At 35.8% G+C, this 19,502-nt stretch overlaps 1 protein-coding gene across 4 annotated transcripts in view; it reads left to right on the forward strand.

The window, feature by feature from the left end:
* Positions 1-19,502, forward strand: part of Adat1 (Adenosine deaminase, tRNA-specific 1) — a 136,841-nt gene that overhangs the window by 28,632 nt on the left and 88,707 nt on the right. For all 4 annotated transcript variants that reach the window (XR_016549788.1, XM_090407944.1, XM_090407943.1 and 1 more), the window contains exons 5-6: positions 6,458-6,588; positions 18,047-18,365. Coding sequence is in view for 3 of the 4 variants with exons in the window: in XM_090407944.1 (XP_090264070.1) it covers positions 6,458-6,588; positions 18,047-18,365 (450 nt within the window). In the remaining variant the exon portion in view is untranslated. The remainder of the gene's footprint in view (positions 1-6,457; positions 6,589-18,046; positions 18,366-19,502) is intronic.

The following is a 19,502-nucleotide window of genomic DNA, read 5'->3' on the forward strand; positions in this document are numbered from 1 at the left end:
CTTTCTTCTTTTCCTTCTCTGCCTCTTTAACTTCCTGTGTCCACCATGGAGTTCTAATTTTTTTATCCTTGCAGACAACTTCACCACATGCCTCTCTAGCTGAATCAAGCAGGGTTTTCTTCAAGGCTTGCCACTGAATCTCCAAGGTTTGGTTCCTGTTCTCAAACTCTTTCATTTTTCCTTCAATAATCTTTGTGTATTTTAGTCTACAGTTCACATCTGAGAGCTGCTCAACTTTTATTCACTTTAAAACTTTCTTACATGTCATTGTTTTCAATATGAAATTCAATTTTCATATTGATAAGAATGACATGCTCAAGACTAAATAGTAATCACTTCTAATTTCAAATCCTCTGTACACTCTGGTGTCCTGCACCAGGGAGAAAACATCACTATCAACTATAACATAGTCAATGAGACTTTTCTTATTCCTTGCCTCTTCTCTCCATGTGAATTTGTGCACATTTTTCTGTTGGAACATGATGTTAGTAATAACCAGTCCATGTCCTGAGCAGAAATCCAACAGGTATTTACCATTATTATTAGCTTTGCTCTTTTCTTCAAATTTTCTCAAAATATTTTTGTATGTTTGACAATCATTTCCTACTCTGCTGTTTAGATCCCCAACAAAGACCAACTTTTCCTTTTTCATTGTGTCAGTTGCTTTTTTCTAAAGCGTCAAAAAATTCCTCCACTTCTACCTTAGTAGAAACTTCCATAAGCACAAATAAGTCTCATTGTCCAATTCCCCATTCTGATATTAGCCGACATCACTCTACTTGAGACTGCCTGCCATTCAAGAAGATTAGCCTCGTATTTGTGTTGAATACTATGGCTACTCCTTCTTTTCCTTGATTGTCATTGCCTGAATATAACATTTTGTATATATTGTTCAGAATGCTCTCACCAGTTTTTTGTCTTTTTTGTTTCAGTCACCCCTGTTATGTCGATCTGGTACTTATCTAATTCCTCAGCTAGCTCCATTTCTTTGCCATTCAGGCTGGCTTCTTATGTTGATAGTACCGATCTTTAACTCTGCTGATGTTGAGTTGGGGTGTGCTTTCAGATTTGTTCCAGTAGTTGACTTTTCGCTGTTCACCCTGGTTCCCTGGCGAAAACAACGGGGGCCTTGTTTAACCGGGTGACGTCCCAGCCGGCATGAAATTTTGTCATTTTGTACCATCATTTTGTATATTGGTTTACACCAATAAGAATACAATTTCGTCGACTAAATCCCAAATTGCCAGTTCATCCTCGTTTGCTCAGTATCCAGGTAGATACCCAACAGGGTGCACCACGAGAAGGTGAGGATTGGACATTAGGTCAGAAGCTCTGGTCGGTTCTCTGCATTTCTTTAAAGGCTATGTGGAGGTCTCCTCTCAGTTATACAGCTTTGACCCTTAAGCACCCCTGTCTATCTTTATATCATTATCAAACAATTAAACATCTCCTGTTAGATCCTTCCTAATATCATTAATGTATAGATTGAACAACAGTGTTCCAAGGACAGATTCCTGAACTACACCACTGTTCACCTTAAATCCATCAGATTCATATCTACAGTATACCACTTTTTGATACCTGCCTGTCAGCCATCCACTTATCCAGTCAAGTTTATATTATCAACTTGTATTCTCCAGTTTATGCAACAGCCTTTCATATGATATATTATCAAATGCCTTAGCAAATCCAATGGTTTCATAGTTATATATTCCTTTTATCTCAGCTATGTAACATTAGAAAAATATTTGCAAATTGCTAAAACATGACCTCCCTTTAGTAAACCCATGCTGTTCTTTGCATAGTATATCTTGTCTGTTAATTCATTTTGTATGCGAGTTCTTATCAACTCTCTAAAATCTCCACCACCATTCTAGTGATACTGATAGGTTGACAGTTAGATGCATTGGTGTTTGCACCAACTTTGTATAACAGAACTATCATAATTATATTCTTTCCATTCATTTGGTATCTTGCCTAAACTGAGACTCAAGCTATAGAAACATGTCAAGGTCTAACCAATTCAGCTGAACATTTCTGTAGCATACATTCTAATATTTCATCTGTCCTTATTGCCAAAGTCTTCTCAAGGTTATGTTGTCTCTTCATCAAATGTAGTAAAACACTGTGCACACCATGCTCTATACACCTGGTTGATATATCCTAGATAAGTGGGCACTCATTAATTAAACAATCTCATCAGCTTTTGACACAAGAGTTCCATCAGCATTCAGTAAAGAGCTGTTCTTTCTCCTTCATTTTACTTGATGATTACCAGCACTCCAGAACTGGATTCTGGGGTGCTGGTTATTGAGATGGAGAAGGAAGGAGTTTAATGTCCGAGCCATGTTATTAAATAGAGAAAATGTCATCAGTATATCTTAGCCAGATAGAAGGTTTGAGAATGGCAGTATTGAGGTCATGTTTTTCAAAATATTCTTTAAAAAAATTGTCTAGAGGGGTGCACCCATGGCTGTACCCGCTATCTGTTTATATCTGGTATCTTGCCAAGAGGAGCCAGCATGGATGGTAAATTTGAAAAGGTTAATGATAACATTAAAATAAAGATTCCACGAAAATATATTCTCGTTTAATCCTTTATCTAAGTGTAAGCAAACAGTGTTTGCTTATGAAGTATCTTCATGACTAAGCTATTTGTATATAAAGGCTAATGACTTCACGTTAATTGCCTTAGCATCCCATAATGCTAAGCTATACCAGTCTGGATAGTGCCCAGGCTAACCAGACTGGTTTTGACTGTTATTGAAGTCTCACTAGTCAGAGCCAAACCCAAAAGAGATATCAAGGTTGAAGTAATGCAGAAGTCATATTACACATTTTATACACACCCGAAAGGTTGTGTGTTTTGCATTATGGGACACCAAGGCAATCAGTGTGAAGTCATTAGCCTCTGTATACAAGTAGTCTAGTTGTGAAGATATAGGTAACTTCATTATATTTGGGGTTGCATTCTTGAGAATCACCATGTATTTTGAAAACCTGCCTGCAGATGAGCTAGATTCTGATCATTCAAGAATAATTTAATCAAAACTGCACCTATTTCCCATACATATTAAGGCATAAGATTAGTAAATAAAATATTCACTATGTATAAAACACATAACTATTAAAGAGTTCTTTATTTTCAAGATTAATATATTATAACCACATCTTAATCACACCTTCTTTAGCTGATATGCTGAAGCTGAAGGCTCGCGGGAGGATGAAGGCTGATTTTTAAATAATCTCTCAATTAAATTCTGACTTGCAGTTTTCAATTTCTGATTGTAACCTCTCAGTGCATAACTTTCTTCTGCTATCTTTGCTTTGAAGAGATCATGAAATGCTTCAGTGTGATCTGCAAGGTGATCTGCAGCCTCACCAGTCATGCTGAGATTATGGAACACAGCTACTTGTATAGCAGTCGAACCACTCATAACTTGCAGCAAAAGGTTACAGTTGCTTTTCATCTTTCATCAGATCTTCATACAAATTTTTTGCCTTCTATTATATGACTACTCCAGACAAAGGCAGATCTGCTGGTTTTGATGCTCTAGCCATATAGTCAGCATCCTTTTCATTTTCTCAGTTACATGAGATCAGGATTTCTTTACTCTGATCACACTCAGATACTAGATAATTGAACACTCCTCTTATGAATTGTATCAGTGTTATCATGAATGGTTCTTACTGTAGAATCACTTAGTCCCATGGCCCTTTGAATGTTAATGCCATGAAACCAATTCAGAATTTGAATTTCACCTGTAAAGAATGGCATTTCCTAAGTGTTTTCTTCGCTTGGTCTTATTTTCTTATTGGTCTTATTTTCTTCACTTTGGTTTTATTCGCAGTCTTCTTTTCACTCTTGGTTTAGTTCTTATGTACTAATGAAAACCACATATTTGCAAAAACACAGATCACCAAAGTGCTTCACTTGTACTTCATGTATGAACTTGGTTTTCTTAGATTTGGATAAAGGATTAAACAAGAATATAATGTCTTAGAATCTTTAATTTAATTTATAACCAAGTGAAAAATTTTTCACTATCAGTGATATCAGAAGGGAAAACATTTTTCAGTAAAGATGAAGTGTCAGAAAGAGGAATATTGGTAAATAGAGAGCTGACATCAAAATTCACTATGATATTATTATTTAAAACTAAATTTTGAATTAAAAATTTGAATTGGGTGGAATTTTTAATATAAAGATGAAGTATGACCAGTAAGTGGGGGTTAAAGATTTAGCTGATTGTTTGTTTAGCTAACTTAAAGGAGGGAGGCATCAGTAGCATCCACTATGGGATGAAGACGGTTATTGGGTTTATGAATTTTGAGCAATTCATATATCTGTAGATGGGGAACTAAACAGTTTGAGTGTTTTTTAATGGTTTTGGGAGGCCAAGAAATGACATTTTTACTGAGAATTGGTGGGATTGCAATCAAGAGGTTTATAAGTACTGCAGTCTCTGAGCACAACACATTCATTTTCTGGTTTAAATAAATTATGCATAGACAATAACATAATAATGAGAACTGACAAAGGTAACACCATTGTCAGTTCCCATTAGCTATCAGTACTACGTTATTATCTATGCATAATTTATGGAGAATATGAAACTAACTGTCACAGAGATTTCTTTTAGACTGTGACTCTTGCATAAGGATGTTAGCAGTGTTAAGGATGATGTTATTAGCAATAGTAGAAAGTAAGATGGCTCAGAAAAAATAGCCAGGATTATAAAAAATTATAATCTCCATCCTACTTTCAAACTTCATCTGAAGCTGATTGTCCTTATCTGTCCTCCTGTGGATCCACTACCTCCCCTCTCTATTCTAGGTGTTTACAAGAATCTTATTCTTGAAAATTATCTTATTATGGTCAAACTGGGAGATCTGCTAACATCTGCCTAGAACACAAGAAATACATACTGGTATAGCTATGCTTTGGATACCTTGCACAGAATCAAATGCAAAAAACTACTATGCTTCACTGCAACAAATATAAACTTGAAAGACTTTTATTAGAATCAGCAGCAGATTTTTTAAACTATCCTAATCTTAATATATGGATATGTTAAACTCCCCAAGATTTGGAAAACTAATCCTCAGGCTTCCTGCCCAACAGCTGAGACTAGCTGACGGCACCCATAGAGGACATCCTTCATAGGACTTTAAGTTTTTAATCTATTTCTCCCACTTATTGTTTTGAGTTCAAAAGAATCACACACTTTTCTGTGTGTGCTTATACAATTTTGAGATTGTATTCCTGATGATGTATGTATCTGTGACAGAGACAAAATATAGGATCTAATAAACTTAAATTTTATTGTTCCTCTGTGCTGTGTTCTTTCCATTAAGATATATAATAACATGCCACATCCATTTTGCTCCTACCCTGTTTGTTCTTTGAACTTCAGGAATATGTTCAGATACTGCCTTGTTTAAGCACTTTCTCAAAGATTGCCATGTATTGGTAAAATCTTTCTCATTCATTAACTGTTACCGTGGGACCAAAGATAGTATTCTCCTAAGTTGGTCATAATTTCCAATTTTGTAGTTCAGCATGTATTCTGTCTTAATTGGAACATTGTATAATTAGCTACTTCCCAGGAAAGTATAGAGTGATTACTGCCACCAGCTGGTGGCGAAATAGTCATTCTCAACCGAGATCTCATATGACGCTATGATGAAATCTACATCCTTTGACCTCAAGTTTATTCTTTCACATTCTGCTTAAGAAAGCAACTCAATAAATTCTTTAAATTAAAGATACCAAGAAATTATATACTTGGTTTAATCCTTCATCCAAGTGTAAGCAAACAAGTTTGCACCTGAACTATTTTCAGGACTGGGGCAACTCTTATTAAAAATGTGAAGTCGTTAGCTTCTTACAAGTAATGTGAAGTCGTTAGCTTCTTTATATGAGTTTCCCCAGTCCTGAAAATAGTTTGTCTGCAAACTTGTTTGCTTACACTTGGATAAAGGATTAAACCAAGTATATAATTTCTTGGTATCTTTAATTTATAGTATAACCAAGTGGGAAAACTTCCAACATCGATAAATTCTTCATTTTTATCTCGAGGTTTCTCTTCTACTCAATCAACTTTTTGGAAAAGTTTGGATAATTTGTTACCCATAAATTTTTTATAATTTTTATGAAATTTGATTTTGGAATTATTTTGCTATTAATGATATTGTTTAGATTTTGAAAAACATATCTTTGTTATTTCCATATTGCCATTTTCTTATTTACTTTTGACCTTGATACTGAATTATACATCACTGTCTTCAGTGTTGCGGAGTAATTCTACCTGTCACGCTGAAGACAGTAATGTAATTCATAAAAATCGGCTAAGTAGAATCCAAATTTTCAGTTCTGAAAATTACTGAGCCATGAGAGTTTTAATGTACAAAATCTTGTGTACTTAATTTTTTTTCTCTTTTTTTTTTTTTTTAGATATCTTTATCATCAATTAAAGTTGGTATACTCAGGCAAAGTTTCTAAAATTCTAGAATTGGATAAAGAGAGTAGTACTTGCAGACTTAAGCCTGGTGTCCAGTTGCATTTCTTTACTAGCCACACACCATGTAAGTGTAGAGGAAAAAAAGAAAGTATTAAATGCCAGTATTTTTCTTTCTTGTAATAAACCCACATTCCTATACTGTTACAATTTGAATTGAACTGACATAATAAATAATATTTAGCTTATTATGTTTAAAGGATGTTTAATGTATTGTATTATTGATAAATATCTTAAAGATCAATTCAGTTTCTTCCAAGTTAATTCTCTAGTATTGTCAGCCTCTCTCAGTCAAGGCATTCCAATCATTCACAACTCTGCATGCAAAAAACCTGCTTCTCACTCTCTTGTTCACACTCTCCTTATACAGTTTCCAGGGATGGCCTCTTGTTCTCCCCCTGATCTCCCACATTTTATGAAAAACCTCTTCAACATTGATCCTGTAACAACCCCTTACCAACTTGTATGTCTCTATTATATCACCCCTATCCACTAGACTCTGTAAATTGCATCTTCTCAACCTCTCATCATATTCAACTTTCCAGAGATTAGAAACTCTAATCAGTTGCCTCTGGACCTTTATCAACATCTCTTCGTCCTTTTGAAAACCAGGTAACTAAATCTGTGCACGGTAGCCCATGTGTGGCCTAATCAGAGCCTTATGCAATGGAACAAGAATCTCCTTACTTCTACAAGTTCCTTTTTATCATTCCTAGAATTCATTGTATTGTCCTCACAATTTTGGCAATGTGCCCTCTAAATTTTAGATCCTTATCCACCATCACCCCAAGACCTCTTATTTCCTCCACCTGCAACAGTAATCTCCACCAAGTGTAAATTCTATATCCCATCTTTGCTTCCCAAATTTTAAAAGCTTACATTTTGCAACATTGAATCAGTATCCCCACTCCCATGTCCATTTACTCAATCAATTTAAGTCTTCTTGCAAGACCACAACATCTGCTCTACTCCTCATAGTTCATCTCAACTTTGCATTATATGCAAACAACTGAATATCCCCATCCAAATTTTTGCCAGTATCATTAACATCCATGTTAAATAGCAATGGCCCTAAAATAGACCCCTGAGGCACACCACTAGTAACTTTCCTCTTCTGGGATACCCCCCCCCCCATACATAACTTGCTGATACCTGTCAGAAAGCCAATCTCCAATCCAATGCACTAGTCTAATATCCAATCCCATCTACTCTGGTTTGACTATCAACTTATCAATAAAGCTGTCACCTTATTATAAGTAAATAGATTACTAAAACATTACCTCCCTTTAGCAAATCCATGCTGTCCATCAAAGATAATACCATTGTCAACCCAATTCTGAATCCTGGTTCTCGCCAGCATCTCCAACACTTTAACGACAATGACTGACACACAGATAGGCCTATAATTTGATGATTGAATTCTGTGGCCTTCCTTCCACTCCTTTGGAATTTGACCCAGTGCAGGATTCACATTAAACAAATGTGTCAAGGCAGATGCCAACTCCCTGGCACATTCCTTCAAAATACGTGGTGATATATTATCATGTTCCACAGCCTTATTAACATTAAATTTGCTCAGTTCCCCATATACCTCTTGCTTGCTTACAGTCAGTCTCTCCTTCTCCTCATCAGCTACTCTCAAGCTCTCCATGATGTCACATTCACAAGAATGAAAGACATTATGAACTGCTCATTAACTATCTCAACTATATCTTCTGCAGTAGTTGTTCTTATACCATTTTCTCCGATCACTGCCATCCTTCCATAATTATTGTTTTCTCCCCCCCCTTGCTGGCTACATGTCAAAAGACCTCCCTAGGATTCTTTTTTTGGCTTCATTAGCTAACTGCTGCTCATACTTCACTTTTGCTACCTTACCAACCAAGTCATTGATTATTACCACTCCTCTTATGCTGCCTTCATAATGCTTTTTTCCTCTGTATTGCATGCTTAATCATGCTCTTCATTCATCCATTTCACACCTGCATTATTTAACCTTCTGACTCTTAGAATGCATTTAGACATTGCTTGATCTCCTTTCCAGCTAACTCCTCATTCCATGCTACACCTGCAAGCTGTCTCCTGAGCTTCTCATAATCACCAGCCTCATAGGTCCACATATACTCTTTCATAAAGAGGTCCTCACACTGCTGGTGGCCACCCAGGTAATCACTTCATGGTCACTCTCACCAACTGGAGGGTAATTTAACACCTCATTTATAACATCCTCTGATGAGATGATCAAATCCAAGACCCTCAATCCTCGTGTGCACTCTGTTACATACTGCCTGAGGTAGTTGTCCCTCAAAAACTCAAGAAACTCACTTTTTCAAGTAAAGAAACTTTTCTTTACTTCCAGTTGCTATCTCATCATCTCAGTCTATATTGCCATCATTAAAATAATCCATAATGATCATCCTTTTCTTATTTGCATGGCTAATTCGATTATTCATTTCATGGTCACTACCATCCACATTACCAGGTCTATAACAACATCTGATTAAGTATTTCATTCTATTCACCTCTATCTCACACCATACTGCCTCAAAACCACTGCCACTATTCCCCCTCTTGTATCTCTATCTTGTATGGACATAACCCTTTCTCTATCATCAATAGCATTCCCCTTTTCCTTTTTACCCTTTCTATCTTCACAAAACACATCATACCCCTTTCATCTCTATTCCTGTCAGGATGTCATTCTCATCCAACCATGTGCCATTTATTCCAACAATTCTTGGGCGAACAGACTCGATTAATTCAACCATTTCATTTGCCTTGTTTCTTATACTTCTAGCATTTGTCTACAAACATAACAGCTCATTCCTGGATCTATATCAAGTTTCACTGATACCACTTATTAGGTGTGACTTTTCCATACTTGAACCATTTCTTTTTCTCCTTATTCATCTTAGAACTTACTTCAAATCCGATTATTTTTCCTTTGATCCCAGATCATTCCCTTCCCTTTATGTCTACACACACTCTCCTTTCTTACTCTCCTGTATTTCATTTCTGTACTCATTTCTCTACCTTCCAGCAGCAGTCTCTCCAAATGACTTGCACCAAAACCATTCAAATGCAGTCCATCACTCTTATACAGTTCAGTTCATCCTTCAAACTCATTCCACATATTAACAAACTGCACTCCTATCTCCTCACACATTTCCACATCATTCACAATCTTCGCTCTCTGCCTCATTTTGTCATTGTCATACCTGGACAACACACTGACTGCCTTTCCTATCACACTATTATCTTTCATCCTTCTCAACAACCTCCCGATATCCAATCTTAGGTGTTCCTTGTTTCCAGTCAAGTCATTTGTCCCTATTACCACTACCAACTCCTTTGCTCACTTACTCCTCATATCCAATGCCTCAATCACTCTATTCATTTTAGCTCCAGGAAAACAAACCTTGTGCATCTTCTCATTTACCACATCTCTAATAATTGAAATCCCATATAATGCCACTCGCAAGTCTTTTGTTACTTCTTTCAAACTGATATCATTCGTTTTCATCATTTTCACTCTTTCATACATATCTCAAATTCTCTTAATTTCACTCTGCATCCATTTCATCTCTTGCCTCATCCCAACCAACTCAGCTTTCAAATCTTGTATCACATTTTTGCTCTCATTCACACTCTCTCAGTTTTATTGCCATGCTTGTTCGGCATCAACGCTGCTTGCCACCTTACTTTAATTGCACTCTGGTTTTCAACTTCTGCTACATTCGTATCGCTTTTGTTTTTCTTACCATCAATTGTTAAGTTCATCAGATCATTCATTTGCTTTTTTAAAACTTTTTTACCATTTTTTCGCTGTTTTACACTGTCCCATTTTTCTATCAGACGAGCACTTATCCTCCTCATGGCATTCTTGCTACTAACATTTTCAGTTACCACTCATACAGATCACACTTTGCATACACTCTCCTTCTATCTGCCTTAAATATCCATAATTTATCTACATAATCGAACAAATACATATAGCACACCTTACATTTCACGAAATGACTGAAATCAAAATTAAATTCCTCCATAGACAAAGTTGCCACCATCTTTCCTTTGTTGGTTACAATACTAAACTCTAAGTTTAATTATTTCATAAACAAACTTAAACTAAGAAGCCCACACACTGGAAATACTGCAACCACACAATTTTTTTCAACAACTCTTACTCATAAACACACACTTATTTACAATTAATTATTCCAAAAAATTTATCTTATCTAAAACGGGAAACTTCTTTACACAAACATTCCAACGAAATGCCTCCTACCGGTGACTTATATATCAGTTGCTTCAATATCATTTTTGTTCTAGATGTTTATCAGAACTTTCCAGAGATCCTCTTCATAAATACTTTCCATGTGCTGCTTTTTTTTTTTTTTTTTTTGAGTATTATAATTCACAATATATCCCATCCCTATCCTATATTAAGGTTGTTTGTGTTATGCTAGCTACTCCACAATTTTGCACATAAAGTGGCATGTGAGTTCTCACATGTGTTTGTAAAAACATGGCCTATTGGTAAAGGGTAAGATAGAGGATGTGGGCTAGTGGTCCAATGAGTTATAGTCTTTGTCCAAGTGAGTCATGGCCAGAAGGGAGTGTGAAAAACACTGTCCTAAGGCACTTCTAACCATCCATCCAGATCTTGGTCTTTTTCTGGGTCCTCCTTTTCCCATTCTAGTATCAAATATCTACTTGTCTTCTCTCATTCTGTGCAAGTGACTATAACATCTGAGATTATTTTTGGTCACACATTCCTGAATGCTAACAATGTCAAGTTCCAATGTCTTCATTTTTAATCATTCTACCATTGATCTCACCTGTTCACTGCCCTTGTTTTGCTCAGAGCTCTCATATGATCTCCAGTTTCTGTATGATTTCTAGCCTTTAATCAGCTGGTTTACTTCTAACTTAGTTCTGAAATACATGTTTGAATAGTCAAATACATAAGTTTGATGTCAATATAAAGCTAGTTTAGCAGTTTGACTGATTTCTTTCTTATTCCATATAAATTTATTCAGTTTACACTTCACTATTTCAGCTTTGTTTATTCTGCTGTATATTTCTATATTTAATGTGCAGTCGATGCACATTAAATATGGAAATTGTGCCTAAATACTGAAATGCTTAACTTGTTGTAAAGAAAGATGAAAATAAAATATAAACTACAGGGATGAGATTTTTTAGAGCAATTAAAGGATGCACAAATTTAGACCATATAAGAAATGAAGACATCAGAAAAGAACTAGATATTTATAACATAAATGAAAAGATCAAAGAATATAGAGAGAAATGGAATGAACATATATTTAGGATGGAAGATATTGGCTACCAAAAGAGGTGGATAGATACAGATCAAAGGGGAAAAGAGAGGTTAACCAGTGGCAAGATGATAAAATCAGGTTCAAGCCAGAACAGGCAAATGTCTAATCTTTGAAGAGAAGAAGAAGAAGGTTAACTTGTTCAATAGGTTCTCAGTTTGGGTTGCAGTTGATGCTTTCAGCGATCCCACTTTTTTTTTCTTTTTTTTTCTACAGTGTTTGTTATTGTAAATTAAAGATGCCAAGAAATTATATTCTTGGTTTCATCCTTTATCCAAATGTAAGCAAACAAAGTTGGCACGTAAAGTGACTACATGACTGGGCTACTTGTATATAGAGACTAACGACTTCACATCAGTTGCCTTAGTATCCCATAATGAAACAAAAGGCTGTTGCATGAACTGGAGAATATGAGACTGGAATATAAACTCTTGACTTGGAATCAGAGGATGGTTGATAAACAGATATCAAAAAGTGGTATACAGTGGTATACCACTTTTTGGTATCTGTTTGATTTAAGGTGACTAGTGGTGGTACCTCAGGGTTCAGTCCTTGGGTCATTATTGTTCAATCTGTATATTATTGACATCAGACAGGGTCTAACATTGGATGTGCAATTGTTTGTCAATGATGTGCCCTGCCAATGATAGGCACTGCAATCAGAGATGCTAATTCAGCACTGAATAGGCTGGAAATTTGGGCAAACGAAAATGGCTATCAGTTTATTTGTAGTAAGTGTAAAGTTATGCACTGGAGTGATGCTTTTTCCAGCGGCATATTATGTCAGCAAGGTTATGCTACAAGAAACTGAGGAGGCAAGGGATCTTGGCATATTGGTGGATAGGAATTTGAAGTTCAAAGGTCACATAGCAAAAGTTGCAAATACAACTCAGAGGATAATTGTGATGTTGAAGTGAACCTTGATATCTAAGGATAAGGAAGTAATTTTGCTTCTTTATAAGGCTTTGATAAGACCACACCTGGATTATTGTGTACAGATTTGGTCTAATGGATTCCAAGGGGATAAAGAAGCTGTAGAAATAGTGCAAAGAAGAGTTACAAAGATTATATTTGGATTATAGGATTTAGATTATGAGGACAGATATGTGGATTACAGACTCTGGTTAACAGGAGAAAGAGGGGTGATATGATAGAGGTTTATAAACTTTTGAATGGGTGTTATAGGATATCGTCTCTGATGAAATGTTTCGTTATATGGAAGGTGGGGAGAGAACATGGGGTCATCCTTGGAAGTTGTTTGTTCACAGTCAAGAAAGCAGTAAGAGCTGGTTTTCTCTCACAGATCAATGAGTGAGCAGTATAGTTTGCTTTTAGGAATAGTGAGTGCATCTAGTGTGAATGAATTTAAGGGAAGGTATGACAGCTGGTTTGGGTGATTTATAGCCTCCCTCAATAAGTCCTTGACTCCCTGGAGATCTCAGATAATAATAATAATAATAATAATAATAATAATGCAACACACATATCCTTATGAACATGTATAATGCTATGTATTATTGGAAGGGCCACTACCCAGACCAGTTTTGACCTTTATTGAGGTCTCATCAGTGGGACCCAGAAGTGATACCAAGGTTGAAGTAATACCAAAGTAATATTTCCTTATACGTCTTATTTTCATATTTCTGTGTATGAAAATATGACTTCTGCGTTACTCTTCAACCTTGGTATCACTTCTGGGTTCCACAGATGAGACCTCAATAAAGGTTGAAACTGGTCTGGTTAGAGGCCTTCCCGTAATGCATAGCATTGTACATGTTCATAAGGTATGTGCATTGCATTATGTGATACTAAGCCAATTCATGTGAAATCACTTCACATGCAAACTTTGTTTGCTTACACTTGGATAAAGGATGAAACCAAGAATATAATTTCTTGGCATCTTTAATTTATAGTATAACCAAGTGAATTTCATATAAAATTTGTCTGCAGTTATTTAGTTTAGTTAAGGAATCCTGCAGACTTGCACTGAATTTATTTAGGAGTATGACATTATCTTTTAAAGTAAAGAGCTGTGGTTAACATCTCCAGTTTTGATGTCAGGTTTAATGCCACTTTTCTTCATAATGTGATCTATATAGATGATGAATAGTATTGAAGATAGCATGCATGCATTCATGTATTACATCAGATTTTACATCGAACCGTCATCTTATCCTTGAATTCTTAATAAACTGGTTTATCATTAAATGGTGCAAAATTCCTTGAAAAATTTACCAGTGATTTGGTGTTTTGTACCAGTATTTTAGTAAATCAAAATTATTTTTTTTTAAATGAATGTTATAATAATGTTATTGTTGACTAATTTTGTAAAATATAATTCCTTCTTTGAATAAACTATTGGTACTTTAATGAGTCTTGTAGCTGTGTAGCAACATTCTTATGTTAGTAGTTTGCTGCTTGCATTGTAACCTTAAATATTTCATGATTGATTTAACTTGGTAGTACTGGTGACCTGATTCTGTTTCTTATGAATTATATTTGTCAGGCAGGGACTTGCTTGACCGCATGTGTCCCTTCCATATTTGGTAGGTACAAACGGTTGAGAAGAATTGTGGAAGAAAAGCTTGGTGAAGAACAAGCTGGATTCAGGCCAAACAGAGGATGTCAGGATCAGATCTTCACTTTATGACAAATAGTCGAGAAAGCATGGGAATATAACAAAGATCTGTATTTAAGTTTTGTCGATTTGGAAAAGGCATATGACAAGGTGCCAAGAGAGAAGCTATTCAATACACTGCAGTTATATGGTGTCAATGGGGCATTATATCAAGCAATACTTAGTCTTTATTTGAGTTATAAGTCAGCAGTTAGAATTGAAGGAAGTACAGGAAGATGGTTTAATGTTAAATCTGGTGTGAGACAAGGATGTAGATTATCCCCTCTGTTATTCATTATCTATATGGATCACATTATGAAGGAAAGTGGTATTAAACCTGATATCAAAATTGGAGATGTTAATGTCAGCTCTTTGCTTTATGCAGATGATGTTATACTTCTAAATAAATCCACTGCAAGGCTGCAAGATTCTCTGACTAAATTCAATAGCTGTTGTAATAGATATGGTATGAAGGTCAGCAATAAAAAGACAAAGACAATGAAAATAGGCAGACTCATTGAAAATGTCAATTGTGTTGTGAATGGAGAACCTGTGGAACAAGTAAAACATTTCGGCTACTTAGGCATGATATTTACTGAAGATGGTAAATTAAATATAGAAATAGACAACAGAATCAGCAAAGCTGGTATGGTGGGAAGTCAATTGAATAAATTCATATGGAATAAGAGAGAAATTAGTCGGAACACTAAATTAGCTGCATACAAGACAGTGTTCAAACCAGTTTTAACTTATGGATCTGAGAGCTGGGTCAGAAGTAATACACTTGACCAAAGACTAGAGACCGCAGATATGAGAGTCCTGAGAAAGATTAGAGGCGTGAACAGATGCATCAATGGCAATATCATATTAAAAATGAGGATATTAGGAAAGAACTTGACATTGTCAGCATCCAGGAATGCGTTAGCAGAGCTAATCTCAGGTGGTATGGTCACTTAAATAGAATGGGAGAGGAAAGATTAGCAAAACAAGTGTTCTCTGCCAGGTTGGCAGGAAAACGACCCAGAGGAAGACCAAGATATAGGTGGATTGATACGGTACAAAGTGCCTTAGACGATAGAAATATAAGATCTGATAATGTTGGAGTCTTGACAAGTAACAGACTGATTTGGAGGAAAATTGTAGATAGGAAGTTAGTAATGATGTAATTTTTTCATGTAGTACTGTCATATCCTGTACACCCCTTGAGGGTACATGGCAGGAATTTGATGATGATGATGATGATATTTACAAATTGTTAACAAAAAGCTTTATATTGTTCTTTGTTCCATATTGTTTCTAACTTATTTCCTATTTAAGCATTTCTGCTTGTTTATTAACTACTCTGACTGCATGTCCACATTTCAGGTTTTATAGCTTTTCTACCTCAAGTATCAATATTTACTTTTGATTGCATTCCTCATGACTGATTTCTACAACAATTCTGTCATTGCTTACTTCATTTCACAACCTTTCAAAGTAATTACTCCAAACCTCTAGGATATCTTCAGATTTTATGTCACATCTATCATCTGTTGTTCCACTTACCTGTTATTTATATTTTATATTCTTATCAAAGTCTTCCCATTACTTTCTTTAGCCACTTTTTTACGCACTGCTTCATTTTCTTACATTTTTGTCTGTATTCTCTTAGAGCACATGCTGACTTACAGGGTGTTCGGGATAAATTTGACATATTTATAATTAATTATATTTTTCCGTAAGTTACATGTATTAACACACACTTCTCTTCATTTAAAAGTTTGGACCCTTCTTCATTCATATACAAGATGTCAGAAAGGATGGATAGCTGGAACCCACCTGAATCATGGAAGAGAATAACTTGTATCATGATGATTCGTGCCCGCCATCAAAATAAGGATATTACGACTGCTGCCCAATGCTCCCTGAATACAGTAAAAACAATCAGGCATGAACTAGAGACTTGCAATGGTGACTACGAGGATGTAGCAAGAAGAAACATCCCTAGCAGACGATCTGATTACGTTCGTACAGCAGAATTCCTCGCAAATCTGCAGGAACAGGTGTTGAAGAACCCTGGCATTGGAATTCGGGCTTTGTTCGTGGAGTTGCTAACTGTAGTCAAGCCCTGGATAACAAGGGTAGCCAATGGTAGGCCGTATGTATGGCAGCAGGATTCGGCCCCTTGCCACACCTCTGGGAAAAGTCAAAAATGGTTGTCTGAAAATTTCTACGACTTCACCAGTCCAAATGTTTGGCCTCCAAACTCCCCAGACCTTAACCCCATGGATTATTTTGTATGGGGCGCAGTTGAAAAAGACACCAATCGCACTTCCAGTAATACAAAAGCCCAGTTAATGGATAAAATTAAAACAGTTTTTGCGGCCCTTCCCAGGGAGACTGTAGCATCAGCTTGTTCGAGGTTCCGAAGCAGAATTGAAGCTGTGATCGATGCTAATGGTGGTTATTTTGAGTAAATCTTGTTGATAGTATTGTAATTAACTCTGCCTGTAATGTTTTTTTGTCAATTCATTAAATTTAATAGATACAAAGAAGATTTTCTTTTTCCTTACGAAACTGTCAAATTTATCCCGAACACCCTGTACTTGCTAGGTGCTTTCAGTATACTTTCCCTCTTTAACTTTTACTCCAGATGATAGATGATGCCTGTTTGAATTTTTTTTTTGCTTTCAGAGATGATAATGGCACACTGCATCAGTTGTTGTTTTGACTTGACATCTGTGTACAAAATCCACATTTCATTACCAGTCACAATACAAGGAAAAAGTTGAACTCCATTATTGTAATGCTCCAAAAATATTTTGTGCTGATCCTCTTGTTTCTGTTTATGCACATAGGTTAGCATTTTTGGGACCAATCTGGCTCACAATTTCTTAAACCCCAGCTTTTCTGTCACAATTTCATGAATCACTGAGTGTGAAATGTCCAGGAATTCAAAAGAAAGTTCTGTAATTGTGAAACGATGATTCTCATGAATTTTCATGTTCACTCTTTCCACTCAATTGTCTGTCACCACACTTGGCTGGCTCTTGCACTCTTCATCATGAACATTGTTGTGCCCTTCTTTAAACAAACAATACCATTACTTAACCTCACTGTCACTCATTAAGTTAGGCCTTTAAACTTTATGCAGTTGTTGATGAATTTCTGTAACACTATCGTTTTCCTCTAACAAAAACCAGTATCATACCATGAACCTTGCAGCTGGTAGGATTTTTTATCACAGCACTTATTTTAAATTATTCATAGAAGACAATAAACAATAATGCAGTGAAAGTAAAATGATCATCTGCTAGCTTATGATTCATTCTATGCCACCATGCATGTGCAACCCCCCTCTTCCATGTCTTATTTTGAAACTCTGAACTGACTTTACTCTCTGGACGTGCCTCAACAATGTTTGTTCTTGTTAAGTCAACTTTATTGGCTAAGCATATATGAATTAATGTAATTAAAAAATTGTAAATTGATTTAAATTGTATTTGAACAGTTTTATATTATTCTACAAATATTTCTCATTTTTATGATTTCAATTTTGGTCAGTTGTTTCAAAATGAAAATATATTTAGGTGGTGATGCATCAATATTTCCAAAATCATCCAGTGAATCCAGTAAATGTCCATTGTTATCAGACAGTGAAATTGAGTTGCATACAAAGAAGAGAAACAGACACCAAGTCGAATCAAATCTCAGAAAAAAGGCAAAATTGAATACAAACGAAAATTGTGCTTTACTAGAGAAACCAAGCAAAGACAATGCTCTGTATGTAGGTCATTTGGAAGCTGAACAAAATGCTAAAGATGTTCAACAAAGAAACCTGAGTGAACCAGATCCAAGAAATGTGGTACCTTACATTTCATTAGAATATAAAGTAGAGGATATATTCAGGTATTTATATATTTTGTTTTCATTAAACATATTGATGCAAAATAGTGATATAATGGGATTAACTAATAATAACATGGAAATGCTAGGAGAGTTAAGTTTTTTAAGGCAAGACTTAAACATATAATCTTAGATGTGATCTCTTGCAGTGATTCAGAAGATTCCATATATTCTGATATGAAAAGCAAGGGAGACAGCTTGTAGCTCTAACATGGAATGTGGCGTTAGGTAGAAACGAGATCATTGATACTTGGGTGCTCTTCAAGAACTATCTAGCAGAAGCAATGTCTAATTGTACTCCAAGGTTAAATAAGGTAGGTGTGGAATGGATGAATGAAACGATTCAGCGTGCATTTCAGTAGAAAACAGCATTATAAAACACAGCAAAAATGACTTGTAATGATCAGTTTTACAGAGTACAAAGAACAGGAAAGGAGGGTGACTCATTGTAAGAATAGCTAAAGTGCACTTTCAGCAGCAGCTAGCTAAAGATGCCAAAAATCCTAGGAAGTGCTTTCGATATGTAGCCAGCAAAAGAAAGAATGGTTATGGAAGGATGATATTAGTGAAAATGGTAAAAGGCTAACCTCTGTAGAGAATGTAATTGAGATATTAAATGAGCAGTTTATAAAGGCATTCCATCCTTATGAATATGGCAGCATGCAGAGTTTGAGAATTGTGGAAGGGGAGGAGGAGAGACCAACAGTGAGTGAACAAGAGGTATATGTGGAATTGATTGAACTTGATGTTAATAAAGCTGTGGGATTTGATATAGCACCACATATTTTGAGGAAATGTGCTAGGGAATTGACATCTGCTGCTTCATAAGGGAAGTGATAGAACTCAAGCTTCAAATTATAGACTCATCTGTGTGTGTGTGTGTGTGTGTGTGTGTGTGTGTGTGTGTGTGTGTGTGTGTGTGTGTCAGGTGTTATGGTTAAAGTATCAGAGAGGTTAGTGAGAACTAGGATCCAGAATTGGCTGGATGAGTGGTTTTCTCTTATAAAGCATTGATCAGACCACATATGGACTATTGTGCTCAGATTTGGTCACCTAGTTTTCATTGTGATGTAGAACTACTAGAAATGATCCGAAAAGGATTCATTAAAGTGATCAGGACTCTGGAGTATTGGTTATAAA

This window comes from Typopeltis vanoorti, chromosome 18 (assembly GCF_054136105.1).
Source record: "Typopeltis vanoorti isolate ZY-2024b chromosome 18, IOZ_Tvanoo_1.0, whole genome shotgun sequence".
NCBI lineage: Eukaryota > Metazoa > Arthropoda > Arachnida > Uropygi > Thelyphonidae > Typopeltis > Typopeltis vanoorti.